The sequence below is a fragment of the Ziziphus jujuba genome, chromosome 1 (genome assembly GCF_031755915.1).
Source record: "Ziziphus jujuba cultivar Dongzao chromosome 1, ASM3175591v1".
Classification (NCBI taxonomy): Eukaryota; Viridiplantae; Streptophyta; class Magnoliopsida; order Rosales; family Rhamnaceae; genus Ziziphus; species Ziziphus jujuba.
In genome coordinates, this window is record NC_083379.1 from 36,123,291 (window position 1) to 36,145,924 (window position 22,634).

The 22,634-nt window shown below is 34.4% G+C and overlaps 3 protein-coding genes and 2 pseudogenes across 6 annotated transcripts; all 5 read left to right on the forward strand.

The window, feature by feature from the left end:
* The first annotated feature begins 465 nt into the window (after positions 1-465).
* Positions 466-3,984, forward strand: LOC107430653 (G-type lectin S-receptor-like serine/threonine-protein kinase SD1-1). 2 transcript variants are annotated; one of them, XM_048476839.2, is made up of 5 exons: positions 466-679; positions 1,102-1,232; positions 1,378-1,497; positions 1,649-1,950; positions 3,099-3,984. In XM_048476839.2, the coding sequence occupies exons 1-4, from the start codon at positions 571-573 to the stop codon at positions 1,652-1,654; spliced, it is 366 nt and encodes a 121-aa protein (XP_048332796.2). In that variant the 5' UTR covers positions 466-570; the 3' UTR covers positions 1,655-1,950; positions 3,099-3,984. The 2 variants fall into 2 exon arrangements, with proteins under 2 accessions (XP_048332796.2, XP_048332794.2); XM_048476837.2 differs by having other exon boundaries at positions 473-679; positions 1,378-1,950; positions 3,099-3,982.
* A 2,053-nt stretch (positions 3,985-6,037) lies between these two features.
* LOC107430835 (G-type lectin S-receptor-like serine/threonine-protein kinase At4g27290) lies at positions 6,038-11,198 on the forward strand. Of its 3 annotated transcripts, XM_060819149.1 has the most exons (8): positions 6,038-7,469; positions 7,701-7,814; positions 8,187-8,347; positions 8,437-8,647; positions 8,782-9,019; positions 9,101-9,251; positions 9,392-9,699; positions 10,680-11,198. In XM_060819149.1, the coding sequence occupies exons 1-7, from the start codon at positions 6,197-6,199 to the stop codon at positions 9,695-9,697; spliced, it is 2,454 nt and encodes an 817-aa protein (XP_060675132.1). In that variant the 5' UTR covers positions 6,038-6,196; the 3' UTR covers positions 9,698-9,699; positions 10,680-11,198. The 3 variants fall into 3 exon arrangements, with proteins under 3 accessions (XP_060675132.1, XP_048332785.2, XP_048332791.2); XM_048476828.2 differs by lacking the exon at positions 10,680-11,198 and having other exon boundaries at positions 6,039-7,469; positions 9,392-9,866; XM_048476834.2 differs by lacking the exon at positions 10,680-11,198 and having other exon boundaries at positions 6,039-7,469; positions 8,232-8,347; positions 9,392-9,866.
* On the forward strand, positions 10,821-13,252 carry LOC132800394 (S-locus-specific glycoprotein S13-like; annotated as a pseudogene).
* A 307-nt stretch (positions 13,253-13,559) lies between these two features.
* LOC132799367 (G-type lectin S-receptor-like serine/threonine-protein kinase SD1-1) lies at positions 13,560-16,237 on the forward strand (annotated as a pseudogene).
* Positions 16,238-17,539: 1,302 nt separating this feature from the next.
* Positions 17,540-21,790, forward strand: LOC132799305 (G-type lectin S-receptor-like serine/threonine-protein kinase At4g27290). The gene is made up of 7 exons (XM_060819148.1): positions 17,540-18,937; positions 19,097-19,219; positions 20,294-20,454; positions 20,545-20,755; positions 20,890-21,127; positions 21,203-21,353; positions 21,473-21,790. Exons 1-7 carry the CDS (start codon positions 17,665-17,667, stop codon positions 21,776-21,778), a joined length of 2,463 nt encoding a protein of 820 aa, XP_060675131.1. The 5' UTR covers positions 17,540-17,664; the 3' UTR covers positions 21,779-21,790.
* Positions 21,791-22,634: the final 844 nt, after the last annotated feature.

A 22,634-nucleotide genomic window follows, 5' to 3' on the forward strand; every position in this document is an offset into this window, starting at 1 on the left:
TGAAAGCAAGGACATAGTGGAGAAGTCTAGAAGCTTTGAGTAGGCCAAAGCAGCCGACTTTGTCAAGTATAAAAGGAAGCTTTGGCTTCCCTGCTTGGTGAGCTACACAAGTGAGCTCCAAGGAGGCTCGCGGTTGGTGTGAGTGAAAGAGCTACTCAATTGAGTAGAGTAAGCTCTTAGAAAGAGAGAGCTTTCATGTGTCAGTAAAATGTTAAGAGTTGTGTTTATGTGTTAGAGTCTTAATTATGTGTGTGGGTCCTGCTGCACGTGTATGAGTATTTTATATTATGTCAATGTATTTGTTTGTATAAATTATTAGTATAATAGAATTAATTTATTTTCTCCCCCAACACTTCAGAGTTAGGTACAGACGGAGTCTCACTTTTGCTACTTTCAATATTTTGGAGTGATTTTCTGCTTGGCCTATGGTTTTGTCTTTTCTTATCATGGGGATTTTTCTGCTCAAGATCTTTTCCCCTGGATTAGGTTCTTCTCCTTTTTTTCATATTTAGCTAATATTTTAACTATAATTGCTTTGCACTGTGGATTTCAACCATAAAGAAACAAACAATGGAGTTAAAAGTGAAGATTGCTGTGATTATTGTAGCTGTTGTTTCTATTGTCTCTGGCCTGTCGTTATCTGCCAATTATATTCGAAGAAACAGGAAAATATCTAAAGGTATGTCACTTCTCTGTCCAGCACAGCATATGAATAATCATAATAGTGTCAGGATTTTGAGGCTAATTATCATAATCTGAGACGTATTGGGTACTTGATGAATTCGTAGAATATTGGTTAGTGGGTCAAACTTGATGTATGTACAAATTCTGTCCCGGTGGCCTGAACTAAAGCTTGCCTCGTATGCTTCTTTCCCTATACCATAAATGGAGATTATGTTGGCTTAATTTTATTTTAATTCTTTTGTGAGTAAGTTTCAATTGTTATGAATCTATGCAAATCTATAAATGTTTTCCTCTTGTTTCTTATGCAAAAACAGAAGCTGATCTTTTTTTTTTTTTTTTTTTTTTCCTTCTCCCGTACTTCTTTTTTTTCCTTCTCGATACTGACACAAGAGCAAATGGATATCTATGGAATGACAGGTCAAAGCAACAAAGGTCAGCAGGAGGATCCGGAATTGCCTTTTTTTAACCTATCTACAATAGCTAGTGCCACTGATAAATTTTCGTTCAACAACAAACTTGGACAAGGTGGATTTGGAAGTGTATACAGGGTAAATATTGAATATGCTGTATAAGAATATGGCGAAAAGAGAAACTTAGAAGACAATGCAGTTTCTTTTGCTATTTTTTTATTTTTTACCTTTACTTTTATTTATTTATTATGTATTTTTTATATTAAACAAACATAATTTTCAGGGTGCACTCATGGATGGGCAAGAGATTGCTGTGAAAAGGCTTTCGCAGAACTCTGGACAAGGACCAAATGAGTTCAAGAATGAAGTTATGCTAATAGCCAAGTTGCAGCGCCGAATTCCTGTAAGACTTCTTGTTTATTGCATCCAAGGAGAAGAAAAATTGCTGATTTATGAATACATGCCCAACAAAAGCTAGGACTTCTATATATTTGGTTCGAATATCTTAAACCCCTAGTATCCTTTTGTTATTATATTCTCCTTTATGTTCATAGGTTTAAAACTCAATTTTTCCATATGAGTATTCAAATTTCAGAACTTGAATGAGAAAATTTCCGGATCAAGCACAAGGTAAACTTTTAGATTGGAGGAAACGGTTAAACATTATCCTCGGGGTTGCACGGGGGCTTCTATACCTTCATGAAGATTCCAGATTGAGAATCATATATAGAGATCTTAAAGCAAGTAATGTTTTACTTGATAAAAAGATGAACACAAAAATTTCAGACTTTGGAATGGCAAGAACATTTGGAGGAGATCAAACAGGAGGAGTCACAAGAAGAGTGGTCTGAACCCTGTAAGTTGATAGGATACATTATATTCTCTCATTTTTTATCTTCTTTTGTTCTAAATTAGTTTAACTCTGTATCTTGGTTGTTTATCATGTTCTATAATGGTTATATGGCTTAAAAATATGCTATTGATGGTCAATTCTCAGTAAAATCCAATGTCTTTAGCTTTGGCATTTTAGTGCTAGAGATAGTAAGTGGAAAGAAAAATAGAGGATTTTATCGTCTTGATGACAACCTTAACCTTGTTGGATATGTGAGTAACAATATCTGCATTTCTCTTTTGCTACTAACAGTAAGCTGTTGAATGAAAATTATCTATGTTTTAAATTGTAATTGGCATGAAAATTATGGGAAGAAGAAAGATCTCAAGAACTGATAGATGAATGCTTCAAGGACTCATGCACTCTTTCAGAAGTATTGCGTTGCATCCATGTTAGCCTCTTATGTGTACAACAGCTTCCTGAAGACAGACCAAAGTATGTCAACTTTGATTCTCATATTGGGTGATGAAAAAACTTTGCCACAGCCTAAAAAACCAAATCTTTTTATGGGTAAACATTCATCTGAAGCAGATTCTTCCTCAATCAAGCTGGAAACATCTTCAACCAATGAATTTACCTTAAGTCTTTTAGATGCAAGATGGTATTCATTTTTGTAATATGTAAATTAACATATTGCTTATCAACACAAGTCTTGATATTAGTCTAGCATAGGCCCAGAATCAAACCACTCTAGAGTCTATATCCCCAGACATTGTCGATGTCTGTCACAATTTTGCTCTGAGCTTACCCATGAGACAATTTGCAGTTACGTTAAACAAGCATTCAGTTGTTAGTACTCTTTCATCTGTCATCTAGACCACCAGCTGTGTTGTTAAATATATATATATATATATATATACATATATATATATATATAAAATAAAATGAAAAAAAAGAAAAAACTTTTGCAGGTACTCAAAGAGATTTTAATATAAATTTTTTTGTTGATTTTCACTGTAACTTCGTCTTCTGCGAGGCATTTCCTCAAACAAATAGTGTACTTACTGATAAGTGAGATTTTTGCTCACTTATTTAGCCCTTAATGCTTGATTAATTGCTTAAAAACTCAAGCTTTAATTTATTTCTAATACTTTTTGTTGAAAATCTTGAAGGAAAGCTTTAGATTGGAGCTAATGACATATTATTGAGGAAAATGACAAGTTTGGAGCAAGTTTGGCAAAAGATGAAAAGGCTCCATGCCAAAATAGCGTGTACTCCTGCTCCACGCCATGGTCCACACCAAAATAGAGTAAACCCAGCTCCACGCCATGCTCCAAGCTAAGGTCCACGCCAAAACCAGCCCACTTCATGCCAAGTCCACCCTCCATGCCAAGGTCTACGCTATCCATCAGCTTGTTTTCATAGAGACAGTGGCGTGGAGCCATGCCAAAATGGCTGTACCTTTAAGCTCCACGCCACATTTTTTTTACACTTACAACATTTTTTCGGGGATAAAAATGGATGATGAGGTGTCAAAAAGGGAAGGATTTTTGATCAAAAAGAAGGGTGAATCTTCATTCTTGTCTAGGGTAAAAGGGTTTAATGGAAGAAGCAGCCACCATTTTAGAGGAGGTGAAAAAAGGGAGGCACAAATACCTAAAAGGATTTTAGGGAGAGGAGAAGAAGAGCTAGAGAGAGAAAGCTTGGATTGAAGAGGATTGGAGCATTTCAAGACATTGGAGCACCAAGAATCTTCAATTAAATTAGTTTTTCTTTCCCTTCCATTTTTTATTCTCTATTTTTATTGGGTTCATTGTTAATTTTTGAATATTATGTCTTTCTTTATGGATTTTCCCTTGAATTTTGTTATGGTATTTACAAAGAATATGTGGAGCTAAATTTCTATCTAAGATTTTGATGGAACCTCTACTTGGATGATATTTAATTAATGGGTTTATCCAATTTTCTTGTGTTAATCTTGTATTTATTGTTCAATCTACTTTTGCATTTGGGAATTTGCTTAGGTATTGGGTAGATTCACTATTTTATACTTGGGAAGGTAAACTTGGTGAATTGGTCACTAGATTAACACAATCTAGGTTCTAATTAATATTGAAAAATTTAACTAGGATTTGGGTAGCCATAAAAGAGGAGGTTTAAGGCATGAAAACTTAGGAATTTTAGAAAGAAATTTCTAAGTTTCATTGAGTACTCATAGATTTTAATTTCACTCTGGAAAAAGGGATTAAATTAAATTGGAATTTCTTTAGGCTAGAAATTGGATGAAGTATGGTATTTTGTCAACCTAATGAGTTATAGGAAGGGTAGAGGGTACGTCAAAATTCTAGGCTTTTAGTTCATTGTAATTCCATTTTACACTGTCGAATTTTGTATTTGTAACTTAATTCATTGTTTAATTTCTTGCTTTACTTTTAATTTCAATTCTCTCACTTTAATTGAGTGCCTACATAAAAACAATTGGTCAAAATTTTGGTAATTAGTTAATATTAAAACCAATCTTCATAGGAACGATATTCTCTCATCAGTTTATTACTTGATACGATCCGTATACTTGCGGAAAAGTTTACATCACTTACCAAGCAAAATGAAGCATTAAAAAATAATAATAATCAGAATCAGAAATTAAAACATTGGAGAAATAATACATTTAATTCATGGTTGGTATTCTACTCAAAATATTTATGCCTAATTAAGAGATTCACTTACCGGCCTTACATCTTTTTTTATTTTATTATTATTTGTTCGGGATGACTCACGAGCCTTGATGTACACGTAAACCAACACCGGCAATTATCTAATTGGAGAAGCCATAAATCTAGATTTAGACTCAATTCTAAATAACTCTCAACCCACCAGATGTCGTTTCATATGATGTTCCATCGAAAGAAGACTTTTCTCAAACCAAAAAACAAAAACAGAAATTATACCATGTTAACCATATTATATTGAATTACTAATAAATATATACATAAATATCTTTTTAATGAGCAACATTTCAAAGTAATAATATTATTTCATGTAGTGATTTATTCTTATTTTCTACAATTTCCATCTCTTACCGCGAAACATTTTTTCTTTTTAAAAGATTAAAAGATGACGTAAACAAACCGTCAAACAAAGAAAAAGTATGCGAAAACAAGGGCTGGACAGTGACAAAGAGTGAAAGAAAATGCTCGCAAAAAGACACATGGTATGTCCAACTGATGTAATTTTGTACATTTTGGTTTTATCATTGTCAAACGTCCTTGGTTTCTTTCTTATTTTTTTATTTTGTTAAAGGATAACGTATGTGTATGTAATTAATTAATATGTTAGTATCATATTATTAATAAATATAATTTTTAATTTCATTCTTTTTATGTAATTTAAAAATTATATATTAAAAATTTTATTTGAATTTGATCTCTCACACACACACACATATATATATATATATATATGGTTTTTTATTAGAATATGGAAACATATTAAATAATATATTATTTGAAAGATAATATATTATCTAATATTGATATCTAAATTTTATAAATTTAAAATATCTTAAAAAATATATATATATTTACATATATTTTACATTATCGCAGATTGACAAAAACATGTCATTTTTCTTTTTGGTTTTTTATAAATTTTCTCTATTAACGACATGTCATTGCATAAACCCGTGGTAGATTAAAACGTCTCTTCTCTAAACCAAAGATAATAATTAGGTGGCATGTTTCTTTTAGAAAGTTCACAAAGTCAAAGAAATCCATTAAACATTGATGCTTTTTTTGGTTACCTAACATATAAAAAAAATCTTTTTTTTTCCTTTTTTTTATTTATTTTGACTTTTACAAATATCATTCCAACCTTTCTGGGAGTCCATTTCTGTCTGTGGGTCTGTAGAAAATTTTAGCAACTTTAATAACTCGAAAAGATTTATCATTTACTTTGTTACTTTTTGGACAAGAAAGCCCTTGCTTATGGCAACCAATGTGGCACCTGCTGGTTTGTAGCCACAACATTAGTCGTCACTTCATTGCATGCTTTTTTAAGTTTTCCACCAATTTTTCTCCTGATTAAATGGATATTCTAAACGTTTAGGTATGGAATTATTAAGAAGTTTCTTGCTTACTTTTATTGAGATGTAGAATTTCAGCCGGCCAAATAGTGAAGGTATAACATCAGCATGGGTCTATTTCCTTTCGAATGTTCCACTGTTTCTTTAAATAGCTTCATAGCTGAGAGCTCTGTCTAAGACTTTGATGAAATGGGGACTCTTTCTTTTACACTTTTGAGTATCATTTTTTTGCTCATCTTCTTCACTGAGATCTCCTGGGCTGCTGACGCCATTTCTGGGACCCAGTCCATCACTGGAAACAGCACCTTAGTTTCAAAAGATGGAAACTTTGAAATGGGTTTCTTCAGTCCTGATGGTTCAACGAATCGGTACGTGGGAATCTGGTATAAGGATATATCTGCTAGAGCTGTTGTTTGGGTGGCAAACCGGCAGAATCCAATCAATGACTCATCTGGTACTTTGATGATAAACAGCACAGGCCATCTTGTTCTCAGCCAGAAGAGTGGTGTTGTTTGGTCAGCAAACCCAGCTAAACCTATCCAGACCCCAATATTACAGCTTCTGGATTCTGGAAATCTAGTAGTAAGAGATGATAAAGATGAGAATTTAGAGAGCTATGTGTGGCAGAGTTTTGATTATCCTTGTGATACATTATTACCAGGTATGAAGCTGGGATGGGACTTGAAAACTGGTCTCCAAAGGCGTTTGGTATCATGGAAGAGCTCAGATGACCCTTCTCCTGGAGACCTTACTTGGGAGATAGATATTAATAACTATCCTGAGTCTGTTATGTTTAGAGGCTCCGAGAAGTACTACCGGGGTGGCCCATGGAATGGCCTTCGATTCAGTGGTGCACCAGAGTTAAAACCCAACCCTTTATTCAAGTTTGAATTTGTTTTTAACGAAGATGAAGTTTACTATACTTATAACCTCTTAAATAATTCTGAAAAATCAAGGATAGTTGTGAACCAGACCAATGGTTATACGAGGGATCGTTATGCCTGGAATTCAGTGACGCAAAGTTGGGATGTGTTTGCAACAGTGCCAAGGGATAACTGTGACAAGTATGCTCTTTGTGGTGCCTATGGAAACTGTATCATTGGAGAATCCCCTGTTTGCCAATGTCTAGAGGGTTTCAAGCCAAAAGGAAACTTGATGGACTGGTCTCAAGGATGTATACGGAATAAGCCATTCAACTGCCAGGACAAAGATTCATCTGGGTTTTTAAAATTCCGCAGCTTGAAATTGCCAGAGACTGCATATTCTTGGGTGAATGAAAGTTTGAATCTTAAGGAATGCAAAGCCAAATGCTTGAGCAATTGTTCTTGTACGGCTTATGCAAATTCTGATATCAGAGGAGGAGGTAGTGGTTGTGTTATGTGGTTTGGGGATTTGATTGATATTCGAGAGTTTCAAGCTGGTGGACAGGATCTATATGTTCGAATGCATGCTTCGGAGTTAGGTATGGCCTGTAATCACTTTCTCATCTGCTCACTTCTTAACTTGTAATGCCGTTAAATAATTAAGATACTTCTTTATTTATTTATTTTTACGTGTGTTCTGCATCATGGTTCTGGTTTTCATTAAAAACGGAATGAAAACTTTCCATGCTAAGTAATGCTGCTTTTTATTTTCTCCAAGCTTTATTGATATAATAATCCTTTTTGTCTGCTATGCTTAAATTATTATGAAGGTTCAAAAACGAAGCGTACTGTGAGGATAGCTGTGATAGTTTTGCTAGTCACTGTTGTGGTATGTGGGGTGTTGTTGGTTGCTCATTACATCCGCAGAAGAAAATGCTTGGAAGGTAATACTTCGAATAGCTTTGTAAAACATATAGATATACCGACCGGTCATGTCCAAAACTCACTTTAGAGCGGCACACCTTGTCTGTATATGGCCATCATTTCGAGTTCAAAATATGCTCAGTCGTATATCAACTTATGGTGTCAGATGATATTTCGTTCAGGGAATGTGAATGTCATGTATATATACTAAGAGAGCATTTTTTTTTTTTTTTTTGCTTCTATATTTATGAAATGGAATCAACTTATTTATTCAGTTTTTATGGTAAATCAACTTATTTATCCAGTCTAAACATTACGACTTCCTGTCTCCTTTTCATTGCTTAATGTGAAATTACCTTTCCTTTTTCTTTCCTCTTCAATTCCTTCATTAGAACATGCAGGGACCAACGGAATAATAATGAATCAGAACAATGCAGGCCAAACAGAAGACCTAGAGGTGCTATTCTTCGACCTAGATAAGATTGTTAAAGCCACTAACAACTTTTCAAGCAGCAACAAGCTTGGTGAAGGTGGTTTTGGACCTGTTTACAGGGTAACCCACAACATGAGAATAAGAACTGTCAAATTTAACACTTAATCTTTGTTAGTATATATCATAATCCCTTTAGAAATATAATTCAGGGTACACTAAAAGATGGGCAAGAGATTGCGGTGAAAAGGCTTTCAATGAGTTCAGGACAAGGACAGAATGAATTCAAAAATGAAGTTATTCTGATTGCTAAACTTCAACATCGAAACCTAGTAAAGCTTCTTGGTTGTTGCTTTCAAGGGGAAGAAAAGATGCTAATTTATGAATACATGCCCAACAAAAGCCTGGACTCCTTCATTTTTGGTTTGTATTTCATATAATCCTTACAAATTCAATCAGAATTCACACTGCAATTTTTGTAAAACATAGAACTCTCAGTTTTGTCTTCTATGAACTCAAGTGGAATATTGCATTTATTTGAATGAGAGTTTTTCCAGATCAAAGAAAAAGTGAAATGTTAGACTGGTCCAAGCGCTTCCATATAATCTGCGGAATTGCAAGGGGACTTCTATATCTCCATCAAGATTCCAGATTAAGGATTATACACAGAGATCTCAAAGCTAGTAATGTTTTACTAGATAAAGAAATGAATCCAAAAATTTCAGACTTTGGAATGGCTAGAACATTTGGAGGAGATCAAAGTGAAGGGAATACAAATAGAGTGGTTGGAACATAGTAAGTTTTTCATTATAATGCTTTCTACTTCAAATATTCATCCTAAATTTATGAAAGTTCTCTTTACAATGAGTTTTGCAGTGGTTACATGGCACCTGAATATGCCATAGATGGGCTGTTCTCGGTGAAGTCTGATGTCTTTAGCTTTGGTATTCTACTGTTGGAGATCATAAGTGGAAAGAAAAATAGAGGGTTCTATCATCTAGAAACTAATCTCAACCTAATTGGATATGTAAGTGCTATTGTTCTTATCTTTGTTTTCACATTGTTAACTCCTATTGTAAAGTCCATTCTTCGCCCATCTCCTATTAGATTTAATATGATAGCAATTAGCAGAGCACGTGACGAAAAATTGGTCTTGACATATTGTAGGCTTGGAGACTGTGGAAAGAAGGCAGGCCTTTAGAATTTATCAATCCTTTCTTAAGAGACTCGAGCAATCATTCAGAGGTGTTACGCAGTATCCATGTTGGTCTTTTGTGTGTGCAAGAGCACCCTGAAGACAGACCAAGCATGTCTTATGTGGTTGTGATGTTGGGCGGTGAGAATGCTTTGCCTGAGCCCAAACAACCTGGTTTCTCATTAGGTAAAGACACTGTTACGGCAGATTCTTCATCAAACAAAGTTGAATCTTCGTCAACCAATGAAATTACTGTGACTCTTTTAGAGCCCCGATAGAGGTTTGTAATTACATGTCTAGTATAGTCAATTTTGGTCGTCAACATGTGTCATGTTTCCTAGTTTAGCAATCTAATTTGTGCGATCAAAACTAAAATATATATGTATATATATATAAATGGTCATGTTTATTTATTTGTGCAAGTTAACCAATATTTGTTCAACCTCTCACTTCCGGCCATCAATATATTTCCTGTTCATATTTCTAGAAATTTTTCAATACACATGGTGTAAGGGCTTATTTGGTACACACGGCCAATAATGTTTTACCATGTGTATCGGTAGTACCACATAACATAGAAAAGCAAATCAAACTTAACGGTTAACACTAGTCTGTTCTAAGTTCTAAACTAAACAGATATTTCTTCTTCAGTTCTTCTCCACTACGTCCCCATCTCTGTCCTTATCTCTGTATGCTGAAACATCTACAAAGAATCTGCATCTCATCCAGAAGATAGATAAGCTAGAAAATACTGTCTTATAGATAAGCTGGAAAATACTAAAAAGGGTTCATGCCATTGACATATGACTCTTTCTTTTACAATTTTGCCTGTCTTAATCATTTGGACTTTGATTAAAGTAATAAAAACAAATTTCACATTCAACATCATCTTCCATCTGATCATTTTATCTTAGATAGACATTGTTTTCTTTATCCCTTTTGTTTAAAATGTAATGAAACAATGCATAATAATGCTATAGATGGACTATTCTTGGTGAATTCTGATGTCTTTAGCTTTGGTATTTTGCTGTTGGGGATCTCAAGTGGAAAGAAAAATAGAGACCATAGTCAAAACCTTACTGGATAAGGAAGTTCCAATTTGTTTTTGACTTTTATCTTCCCATCATAAATCAATGTTATACTATATAAATCATTCTCGACCAACCTCTTATATGTTTGAGATCTTAAGATATGTGTTGTTTTAATATAATATTAAAAGCAGACCACCCTGATTTAGAAATTAAACTCAACATGATATAGGCATGAAGATTGTGGAAAGAGGTCAGAGCTTTGGAACTTATAAATCCATGCTTCAAGGACTCAACCAATCTTCCAGAGGTGCTGCGCAGCATTCATATTGGTCTGCTTTGTGCACAAGAGCACCCTGAACACAGGCCAAGCATGTCTTATGTAGTTGTGATGTTGGCAAGTGAAAGTGCCTTGCCTCGGCCCAAACAACCTGGTTTCTCATTAGGAAAAGCCACTGTTCCAGTAGATTCTTCACCAAACAAGATGGTATATAACCTCTTCAACCAATGAAATTACTGCAACTCTTTTAAAGCCTTGATAGAGGTTTGTACTTACAGAGCTCTAGTATAATTACATTTGGTCATCAATGCATGTCCTGTTCGGTATTTAAGCAATCCAATTTGTGGGATCAAAACTAAAAAAATCTAAATGGTCATGATTATTTTTTAGTGCATATTAACCAGTTTGTTCAACCTCTCAATCAATATAGGATAGAGGGTTGTAATTACAGGTCTACTACAGTCATTTACGGTCAGCAGTACATTTTCTTTTCATATATCTAGAAATTTTTCAATACATATGGTGTAAGGGTTGATTTGGTACACACAGCCAATAATGCTTTACCATGTGTATCATTAGTATCCTGTCACATAAAAAAGCAAAGTCAGACAACGGTTACCATTAGTACCATCTCATACAGAAGACAGATAAGCTGGAAGATACTCTCTTCATATCTCAAAAGACCCTTACCATGAAAGGGTTTCTGTCATTGAATAATGACTCTTTCTTTTAACAATTTTGCCTTTCTTAATCATTTTGACTTTGATAAAATTGAAGTAAGAAAAAGAAATTTCACATTCAGCATCATCTTCCATCTCATCGTTTTATTTTAGATGGAAATTGTTTTCTTTATCCCCTCATTTAAAATGTAATAAAGCAATGCACGCTAAAAAACTAAGAAACAAAATGTTAAAAGAAGCTCTGTTATAGATAGTGAGGAACACGTCATAACGTACTTATATTGCATATGCTTGTAAGATGTACAGTGGATTTGTATCTTTATGCACCTTTTTTTTTTTTTTTTTCATGCCTAGGTATAAGATTTGCTAATTTTATGTTAATATGATGCTCTTTATACTAAAACAGGAAAATAAGGGATTCTAATGTAATTTTGTTTAATTTATTAACCAGTTCTAAAAATTTGACTGGCTGGGTGTACCACATCATAATCGAGTAACATACCAGTCCTACAAATATTTTAAAGCTTCAACCATATTAATAGTATATAGGAGTCTCTTTTCCACGACTATTTTCTTTCCTTCCAAAACTCTTGCCACCACTTGCGAACATGGAAGTCCAATTTCCATTCATTGTTCTCTGTAGAAAATTTCAGCAACCTTAAATATTCAAAAATATTCCTACAATCTTTTTCTACTTTTTTTGTTTCTTTTTTGACGAGAAATGCTATTGACTGGTAAGAATTGCTGCACTTACTGGTCTGTAGCCACAAAAATGGTCATTGCTGTATCAATTTCGATCTATGAAAGATCTACTCTTAATTTGCTCGGCTTAAAAATAATGTTTAGGGAAAATAGCAACAACTTCTCTCATTAATAATGGAACAACTAGAATAATTTAGTATAGTATTCAAATGTAGAATTTCTGAGTAACTTGAACAATGGGATAACTACAATAATATAATGTTTCAGCCAAAGGATCAACGATGTAAAATCAGTTGTTTTGCTTCCAAGAATCTGGTGCAACAACACAGCTAATGAAATTGTAACCGAGATGAAATCTCAGCTAAAAGAAATAAATAAATAAATAAAGAATCTCGTGCAGGCGTCAAGGTCTTTGCCTGTATATATTTGATTATTAACTTCTAATGAAGCAGAAAGCTTCGACCATCAGAGGAAGAAACGAGGGTTGTTTCTTTTACATTTTTGAGTAGCATTATAATCACTTTCTTCTCTTAGTGGTCCATAGCGATTGAACCATTTTGCAACTCAGCCCATCAGTGAGAACAGCACCTTAGTTTCCAAATATGGAAGATTTGAACTGGGTTTCTTCAGTCCTGGTAGTTCCAAAAGCCGGTATGTCGGAATTTAGTACAAGGGTATTCCAGGCAAAACTGTTGTTTGGGTGGCTAACCATCAGAACCCAATCAATGATTCTTCAGGGACTTTGATGATGAACAGAACAGGCCATCTTGTCCTTCTAGGCGAGAAGAGTAGTGTTGTTTGGTCAGCAAGTCCAACTAAAGTTGTCCAGAATTCAATATTACAGCTTTCTGATACTGGAATTAGTGCTAAGAAATGAGAAAGATAACTCATAGAACTATTTGTGGCAGAGTTTTGATTATCTTAGTGATACTTTATTACCAGGCATGAAGCTGGGGTGGGACTTGAAATCTGGTCTTGATCGGCTTCTAGTATCATGGACAAACCCCAGTGACCCTTCTCCGGGAGACTACCTGTGGGATAACACTGCATAATTATCTCCAATCTATAATGTAGAAAGGCTTATAGAAGTACTATCGGATTGCCCGTGGAATGGTCTCCGATAGAGTGGTGCACCAGACTTAAAACTCGACCGTTTATTCAACTATGAAGTTGTTTGGAACAAAGATGAAGTTTACTAAATTTTTTACCTCAAAAATGAATCTGAAAAATCAAGAATAGTTGTGAACCAAACCAATGGTTATATTAGGCACCGCTATGCTTGGAATTTAGGGACTCAAAGTTGGGAAGTATTTGCATCAATGCCAAGAGATAACTGTGATACTTATGGTCTCTGTGGTGCCTATGGAATCTGTATCATTGGAGAATCCCCTGTTTGCCAATGTTTAAAGGGTTTCAAACCTTAAGGAAACTTCATGGAATGGTCCCAAGGATGCGTACGGAACAAATCATTGAATTGCCTGACAAAGATTCAGATGGATTTGTCAAATTTCAAGGTTTGAACGTGCCAGATATTACATATTCTTGGGTGAATGTAAGTTTGAATCTCAAGGAATGCAAAGCCAGATGCTTGAGCAATTGTTCTTGTATGGCTTATATGAATACTAATATCAGTGGAGGCGGTAGTGGCTGTGCCATGTGGTTTGGAGACTTGACTGATGTTGGAGAGTTTCAAGATGGTGGGCAAGATCTATATGTTCGAATGCATGCTTCAGAATTAGGTAAGGTCTCATTTACATATCTGCTTATTTCCCATGTGTTTTGCACAGATTTTGTTTTCATTAGAATCAAAAAACTTTCCTCATTATAGTTTCTTTTTATTATAATTAAGCTGTGATGGTATATTGATACATTTGTATTCTGTGACAATGTCAAATATAAAGGTGCAAATGGTGATGTAAGGCGAAGACAGTTGTAGACGTTTTGGCTGTCATTTTTGTGGTCTATGGGATGTTCTTGCGTGCTCATTATATCTGCAAAGTCAGGCCAAGGAAAGGCTTAGAAGGTAAGTTTGAACATAAGTTTGAACAGATTCTCAAAACATTTATGTGCCAGAACCATGTTAAATTATAGAATTCCACAACGTCCCAGTTGTGCTGTGTATTTGAGTTGCTGGTAACTGCAGCGCATTGATGTGTGACATCCTTCAATTTCAAAAAGTTGCTGTTTTTGCACCAATATGCCGTATATAAATATCCTGCTCCATGTTATTTTAGTAACCTGGGAAAACCATTATCAAGAAGTGAGGTTATTGTTATCAGTAGAAATCCACTAGGAATAGTTCACCTCTGATGCCTGCAAAAATATAATATTTAGCACGTAAGCCTGACAAAGATATAATATTTGGTTCAACTTGCATAAAGATTTATTGTAAACATATAGTTTATTCTCAAATTTGCAGACATATAGTTTTCTAAGAAGTGATCTTAATTTTTTGATTAAAAAAAAAAAAAAAAAGATTAGATTCATTCTTCCATGATTATGAAATTGGAATTTCATATTTAGTTTGCATGCTAAATCAATTTTTTTGTATTTAATCCCAACTTATCAATTTATGCTCTTTTTCATTTCTTAATCTAGAAAAGCATTTTTTTTTTCTTTTTTAATTTCCTTGTTATGCATTAGAATATGCAGGCACCAGTGCAAGACTAAAGAATCAGAACACTGAAGATAAAACAGAACATATGGAGGTGCTATTATTTAACCTAGATAAGATTGTTAAGGCAACTAGCAACTTTTCAAGAGGCAATAAGATTGGGGAAGGTGGCTTTGGACCTGTTTACAGGGTATGCTGACTGAACTGTGGAAAACAACACTAATCTTAGTTCATGTGTATCATAATATAACCTTCTAGAAATATATTTTCAGGGCACACTAGAAGATGGGCAGGAAATTGCTGTGAAGAGGCTTTCTAGGAGTTCAGGACAAGGACAGAACGAATTCAAAAATAAGTAATTCTGATTGCAAAACTTCAAAATCGAAATCTAGTAAAGTTTATTGGTTATTGCTTTCAAGGAGAAGAAAAAATATCGGTTTATGAATACAAGCCCAATAAAAGCCTAGACTTCTTCATTTTTGGTTTGTTTTTCTCACAATCCTCACAAGTTTAATTTGAATAACACTGCACTTTATTTTAAAGCATGGAACATCTTAATGTGGTTCTCAATATGAGAATTCAAATTAGGCGTTGGATTAATTTGTGCGAGGCTCTTTGCAGATCAAACAGAAAATAAACTGTTAGATTGGTCCAAAGGCTACACATAATCTGTGGAATTGCCGGGGACTTCTACATCTCCATCAAGATTTGAGATTAAGGATTATATGTAGAGATCTCAAAGCCAGTAACGTTTTACAATAATTAAACGAATCAAAAAATTTCAGACTTTGGAATGGCTAGAACTTTTAGTGGAGATCAAAGTAAAGGGAACGCAAAGAGAGTGGTTGGAATATAGTAAGTATCTCTTAAAATTCTCTCCGTTTCAACATTTTATCTAAATGATATGGTTGTCAATGATCTTTTACAATGGTTACATGGTACCTGAGTATACCATAGATGGTCTATTCTCAATGAAGTCTGATGTCTTTAGCATTAGGATTTTGTTGTTAGAGATCATAAGTGGAAAGAAAAATAGAGGGTTATATAATCTAGACCACAGTCTAAACCTTACTGGACAAGTGCCGATTTATTGTTGTTTTTTATCTCTGCATAATAAGCCAATGTGATATATAATAAGATTAGAAGCAGAATACCCAGATTGAGAAATTGGATTTGACATGATCTAGGCATGGAGATTGTGGAAAGAAGGCTGAGCTTTGGAACTTATCAATCCATGCTTCAAGGAATCCAGCAATCTTTCTGAGGTGCTGCGCAGCATTCATATAGGTCTGTTGTGTGTGCAAGAGCGCCATGAAGACAGGCCAAACATGTCTTATGCGATTGTGATGTTGGGTGGTGAAAGTTCGTTGCCTCAGCCCAAAAAACCTGGTTTCTTATTAGATAAAGCCACTGCTTTAGCAGATTATTCAGCAAACAAGATTGAATCCTCTTCAACTAATGAAATTACAGTAACTCTTATGGAGCCTCGGTTTGTAATAACAGGTCTAGTATAGTCACTTTTGGTCATCAATACATGTCCTGTTTCATATTTTAGCAATCTAAATTTTGTGATCAAAACTAATAAAAAGAAAAAAAAAGAAAAAAAAGAAAAAGAGAAATCTAAATGGTCATGATTATTTAATATTGCAACTTAACCAATTTGTTCAACCTCTCAATGAACCTTTGATAGAGGATTGTAATTACAGGTTAACTAGAGTCAATTTTTGTGATGAATACATTTCCTGCTTCATGCTTGTATAAATTTTTCAATACCCATGGTGTAAGGGCTGACTTGGTACACACGAACAATAATGTTTTACCATGTGTATAATTAGTATCGCCTCACATAAAAAAGCCAAATCAAACTTAACGGTTAACAGTGGTCTATTCTACCCTATACAGAAATTTCTTCTCTATATGCTGCAACATGTACAAAGAATCTCCATCTCATCTAGAAGATAGATAAGCTGGAAAATACGGTCTTTTCGTACCTCAAAAGGCCTTCACCGATTGTTAAAAGGGAAAAATGAAAGGGTTTCTGTCATTGACTTATGATATGACGCTTTCTTTTAACAATTTTGTCTTTCTTAATCCTTATGACTTTATTCCCCAAAAAAAAAAAAAAAAAAAAAAAAAAGAAATTCCTTATGACTTTGATAAATTCAAAGTAATAAAAACAAATTTCACAAATTCTAACATCATCTTCCATCTCATCATTTTGTGTTGGATGGAAATTGTTTTCCTTTGCTTAAAATATATTAAAGCAATTCAAAGTAATAAAAACAAATTTCACAAATTCTAACATCATCTTCCATCTCATCATTTTATCTTAGATGGAAATTGTTTTCTTTTGCTTAAAATATATTAAAGCAATGCATACTATATGAATTAAAGGGAAAAAACAATACCAAAAAACTAAATTGTCAAATGAAGAATTCTGCTATGGATAATAAGGATTCAAATATAGAATTTCTGATTTTTTTAGATGGAAAATGTTTTCATTATCCGTTTGATTAAAATATATTAAAGCAGAAGAATTAAAGGAAAAACAATACCAAAAAAACAAATTGTCAAATGAAGAAGCACTGTTGTGGATGCAAGGATTCAAAGGTAGAATTTTTTATTAAATAGAATAATGGGACAGCTATAATAATATAGTATTGCTGCCTTGTAAGAATCAAATTTCTAACAATTGAACTACAGAATTTTCAGCCAAAGGATCAATCAATGTAACATCAGCAGTTTTGCTTACAAGAATCTGGTGCAACGACACATCTAATGAAATTGTAACCGGGATGAAATCTCAGCCCAAAAAAAAAAAAAAAAAAAAAAAAAAAAAAAAAAAAAAAAGAAACAATATGGTGCATGAGTCAAGGTCGATGCCTGTATCTATTTGATTAACTTCTAATCAAGCAGAGAGATTTGACCAACGGAGGAAGAAATGAGGATTTTTTCTTTTACAATTTTGAGTGCCATTCTGTTCACTTTCTTCTCTCCGCTGTCCATAGCGATTGACACCATTTCTGTAACTCAGTCCATCAATGAGAACAGCACCTTAGTTTCCGAATATGGAAGATTTGAGCTGGGTTTCTTTAGTCCCGGTAGTTCCACATACCGGTATGTGGGAATTTGGTACAAAGATATCCCAGTTAAAACAGTTGTTTGGGTGGCTAACCGTCAGAATCCAATCAATGATTCTTCAGGGACTTTGATGATAAACAGAACAGGCCATGTTGTCCTTCTGGGCCAGAAGAGTACTGTTGTTTGGTCAGCAAGCCCGACCGAATCTGTCCAAGCTCCAATATTACAGCTTTTGGATACTGGAAATCTAGTACTAAGAAATGAGAAAGATGAAAACTCAGAGAACTATTTGTGGCAGAGTTTTGATTATCCTACTGATACATTATTACCAGGTATGAAGCTGGGATGGGACTTGAGAACTGGTCTTGAACGGCGCTTAGTATCATGGAAGAGCCCTGATGACCCTTCTCCTGGAGACTTTGCTTGGGGGATAACACTTCACAGCTATCCTGAGTCTGAAACGTGGAAAGGCTCCAATAAGTACTTTCGGGATGGACCATGGAACGGAATTAGATTCAGTGGTGCACCGGAGTTACAATCCAACCCTTTATTCAACTTCAAATTAGTTTCCAACAAAAATGAAGTTTACTACATTTTTTACCTCAAAAATGAAACTGCAAAATCAAGAATGGTTGTGAACCAAACCAACGGTTATATCAGGATCCGCTATGCTTGGAATTCAGGGACACAAAGCTGGGAAGTATTTGCATCAGTGCCAAGAGATACCTGTGATACATATGGTCTCTGTGGTGCCTATGGAAACTGTATCATTGGAGAATCCCCTGTTTGCCAATGTTTAACGGGTTTCAAGCCAAAGGGAAACTTCATTGACTGGTCTCAAGGATGTGTACGGAATAAACCTTTTGATTGCCAGGACAAACATTCATCTGGGTTTGTGAAAATTCGTGGCTTGAAATTGCCTGATACTACATACACTTGGGCTAATGCAAGTGTGAATCTCAAGGAATGCAAAGCCAGATGCTTGAGCAATTGTTCTTGTACGGGTTATACGAATACCAATATCAGTGGAGGCGGTAGTGGCTGTGCCATGTGGTTTGGGGACTTGATTGATATTAGAGAGTTTCAAGATGGTGGGCAAGATCTATATGTTCGAATTCATGCTTCAGAATTAGGTGCATGATCATTTTCGTATTTGCTTATTTTCCATGTCTTTTGCATATTCTGTTTTTATTAGAATTTAAAAGCTCTCCTCATTATAGCTTCTTTTTATTATCTTTAAGCAGTGATGAGATATTGACACATTTATATGTGTGCCTTTATTAAATCTGAAGGTGCAAACAGTGAGCGTAAGGTGAAGATAGTTGTGGTGGTTTTGGCTGTCATTTTTGTGGTCTGTGGGATGATCTTGGTTGCTCATTATATCCGCAAAATCAGGGCAACGAGAGGCTTAGAGGGTAAGTCTATTCAGCTTTCTGAAACATTTATATATCAGAACCATGTTAAATAATAGAGTTCCACAACATCCGACTTGTACTATTTATTTGAGCTGCTAGTAACTGCAACACATTCAACATTGTTCTGTGACATCCTTCAACCTCAATAAGTTACCGTTTTTCCACCAATATGCTGTATTAAATATCCTGGTCCAGGTAGTTTCAGGTTAACTTGGAAAAACCATATCGAGCAAGAAGTGAGGTTACGCTTATCAGTAGAAATCAGTAGAAACAGTTTAACTCTGATGCCTACCAAACTTGTCCTGCTATTTGTTGGGGATCCAGATTCAGAAAAGATTGAGAAAATTATAATATTTGGTTAAATTTGAAAAATATATTTTGTTAATATATAGTTCTATTAAGTTGCCGCCTATACCAAACTTGTCCTACTATTTATTGGGCATCCAGATTCAGAAAAACTTGAGAAAACTATAATATTTCCTTAAATTTGCATAACATTTTTTTGTTGATATATAATTTTATTAAGTTATCATCTATCCCAAAAGAACAATGTTGGGAGAAGAAATTGAGCCTTGCATGTGCTAAACTATGCAAACAGCAATTCAACCAACCTAAACAATAATTCAATACAAATGCAAATTTGGGTACCAAGGATCAAACACATAATTCAATATAAGTACAAATGCAAATTGAGATACCAGGAGTCAAACACAAGACCTTTCGGTCACCAAAACGAAGGATCAAACACAAGACCTTTCAGTCTCCAAGGTTCTGATACCATGTTAAGCTGCCGTCTATCCCAAAAACTTAACCTACTAGGAAATGAGCCCAGCAATGTATATTGAGCTTATTTTCAATAAGTTCAGTTTCATATGATGCTTAGTTGTCCATGAAGTGTCCTTTGTTGATATGAAAAACTTAGGTTCACTACTTCCATGATTATGAAATTGAAATATGGTATTTAGCTTTCATTTCAAATCAATCTATAATTTCGAATTCAAACATTTCAATTTAAGTTTTCCTTTTCATTTATTACTCTGAAACCACTTTTTTTATTTCTTCTTTGTTCATTAGACAATATAGAGACCATTGCAAGAACAACAAATCAGAATAATGGAGCCCAAACCAACAACCTGGAGGCACTATTCTTCGACCTGGATAAGATTGTTGAGGCCACTAGCAATTTTTCAAGCAACAATAAGCTTGGGGAAGGTGGTTTTGGACCTGTTTACAAGGTAACTCCATAACAAGCTTACAGAACTGTTGAAAGCAACACTTATCTTAGTTATTATGTGTCATAACATGTCCTATAAATATTTTTTTAGGGTACACTAGAAGACGGCCAAGAAATAGCTGTGAAGAGGTTTTCCAAGAGTTCAGGGCAAGGACAGAACGAATTCAAAAATGAAGTTATTTTAATTGCGAAACTTCAACACCGAAATTTAGTAAAGCTACTTGGTTATTGCCTTCAAGGGGAAGAAAAAATACTGATTTATGAATACATGCCCAACAAAAGCCTGGACTTCTTTATTTTTGGTTTATTTTTCTCACAACCTCATAAGTTTAATTAGAATAATACTGAAATTTTATTGAAAGCATGGAACAAATATTGCTTTATATGTGAGAATTCAAATTAGACTTTGGATTAATTTGAGTGAGGTGCTTTGCAGATCAAACAAAAAGTGAATTGTTAGACTGGTCCAAGCGCTACCATATAATCTGTGGAATCGCAAGGGGGCTTTTATATCTCCATCAAGATTCGAGATTAAGGATTATACATAGAGATATCAAAGCTAGTAACATTTTACTTGATAATGAAATGAATCCAAAAATTTCAGACTTTGGAATGGCTAAAACTTTTGGTGGAGATGAAAGTGAAGGGAATACAAAAAGAGTGGTTGGAACATAGTAAGTATTTCTTAAAATTCTCTCAGTTTCAACTTTCTGTCCAAATGATATTGGGTGTCAAATAATGTTTTGCAGTGGCTACATGGCACCCGAGTATGCCATAGATGGGCTATTCTCAATGAAATCTGATGTCTTTAGCTTTGGGATTTTGTTGTTGGAGATCATAAGTGGAAAGAAAAATAGAGGGTTCTATCATCTAGACCATAGTCAAAACCTTATTGGACATGTAAGTGCCAATTTGTCGATTTTTATCTTTACATAATAAACCAGTGTTATACTATATAATAATATTACAAGCAGAGCACCCTGAATCCTGATTGAGAAATTGGATTTGACATGTTATAGGCATGGAGATTGTGGAAAGAAGGCAGACTTATGGAACTTATCAATCCGTGCTTCAAGGACACAAGCAATCTTTCTGAGGTGCTGCGCAGCATTCATATTGGTCTCTTGTGTGTGCAAGAGCATCCTGAAGACAGGCCAAGCATGTCATATGTGGTTGTGATGTTGGGCAGTGAAAGTACCTTGCCTCAGCCCAAACAACCTGGTTTCTCATTAGATAAAACCAATGTTGCAGCAAATTCTTCACCAAAAAAGTCTGAATCCTCTTCAACCAATGAAATTACTGTAACTCTTTTAGAGCCTCGGTAGAAGGGCTTGTAATCAAGAGGTCTAGTATGGTCACTTTTGGTCATCAATACATCTCCTTTTGTATGTTTTTGCGTTATAATTTGTGTGATCAAAACCAAAAAAAATCTAAATGACCATGATTATTTTTCAATTCACCAATTCTTCTACCTCTCATGGAATATTAGATGCACCAAACATAAAATTTTTTTTAAAAAAAAATAATGGAAATAAAAATTAAAAAAAGAAAAAGAAAGAAGTAAATGTACATAGAAGAACTCTTAGACCTTTTGCAACCAAGCTCAGATACTCTCACATATGAAGGAGCTTCGACATTACAACTAAGCAGTATTGCGAGCTATAATCATCTTTATGTGTGAATTCAATAATATAAAAGGGGTATCACTTTTATTTTATTTTATGTTATTTTATGTTTTTGTGTTAACACATTATCAACTGTTACGTCGCTTTGTTATGTGCCTCTGAAATTGGTGTCGAAGAATGGAACGAATAGGGTATTTCTCAGTTGGTAACAAACTAACAATTATATAGTTTTTTTTCTCAATTTTAAAGCTTTTACTTTTAATTGATTTTTAGGGACACTAATTCAAAACATCTATAATAAAATATGAAAATAACTATTAATAAAATACATAAAAAGCTGTTGGATCAAAATGTGTGATTCAGGCTTGACACGTGGTTCTGGATTGAGCTTGTATAGATGGTCCTTTTGTCTGTTCGAATTGGCTCCTTGGATTCTTTGAGTGGTGGAGCCAAGTCAGGTGTCCTTTAATTTAATCTAAATTTGAAGAAGACCTAATCAAAATCTATAAGAAAATACCACTTAAAATAACTAGGAGCTCTCGGGGGGAAAAAGTTG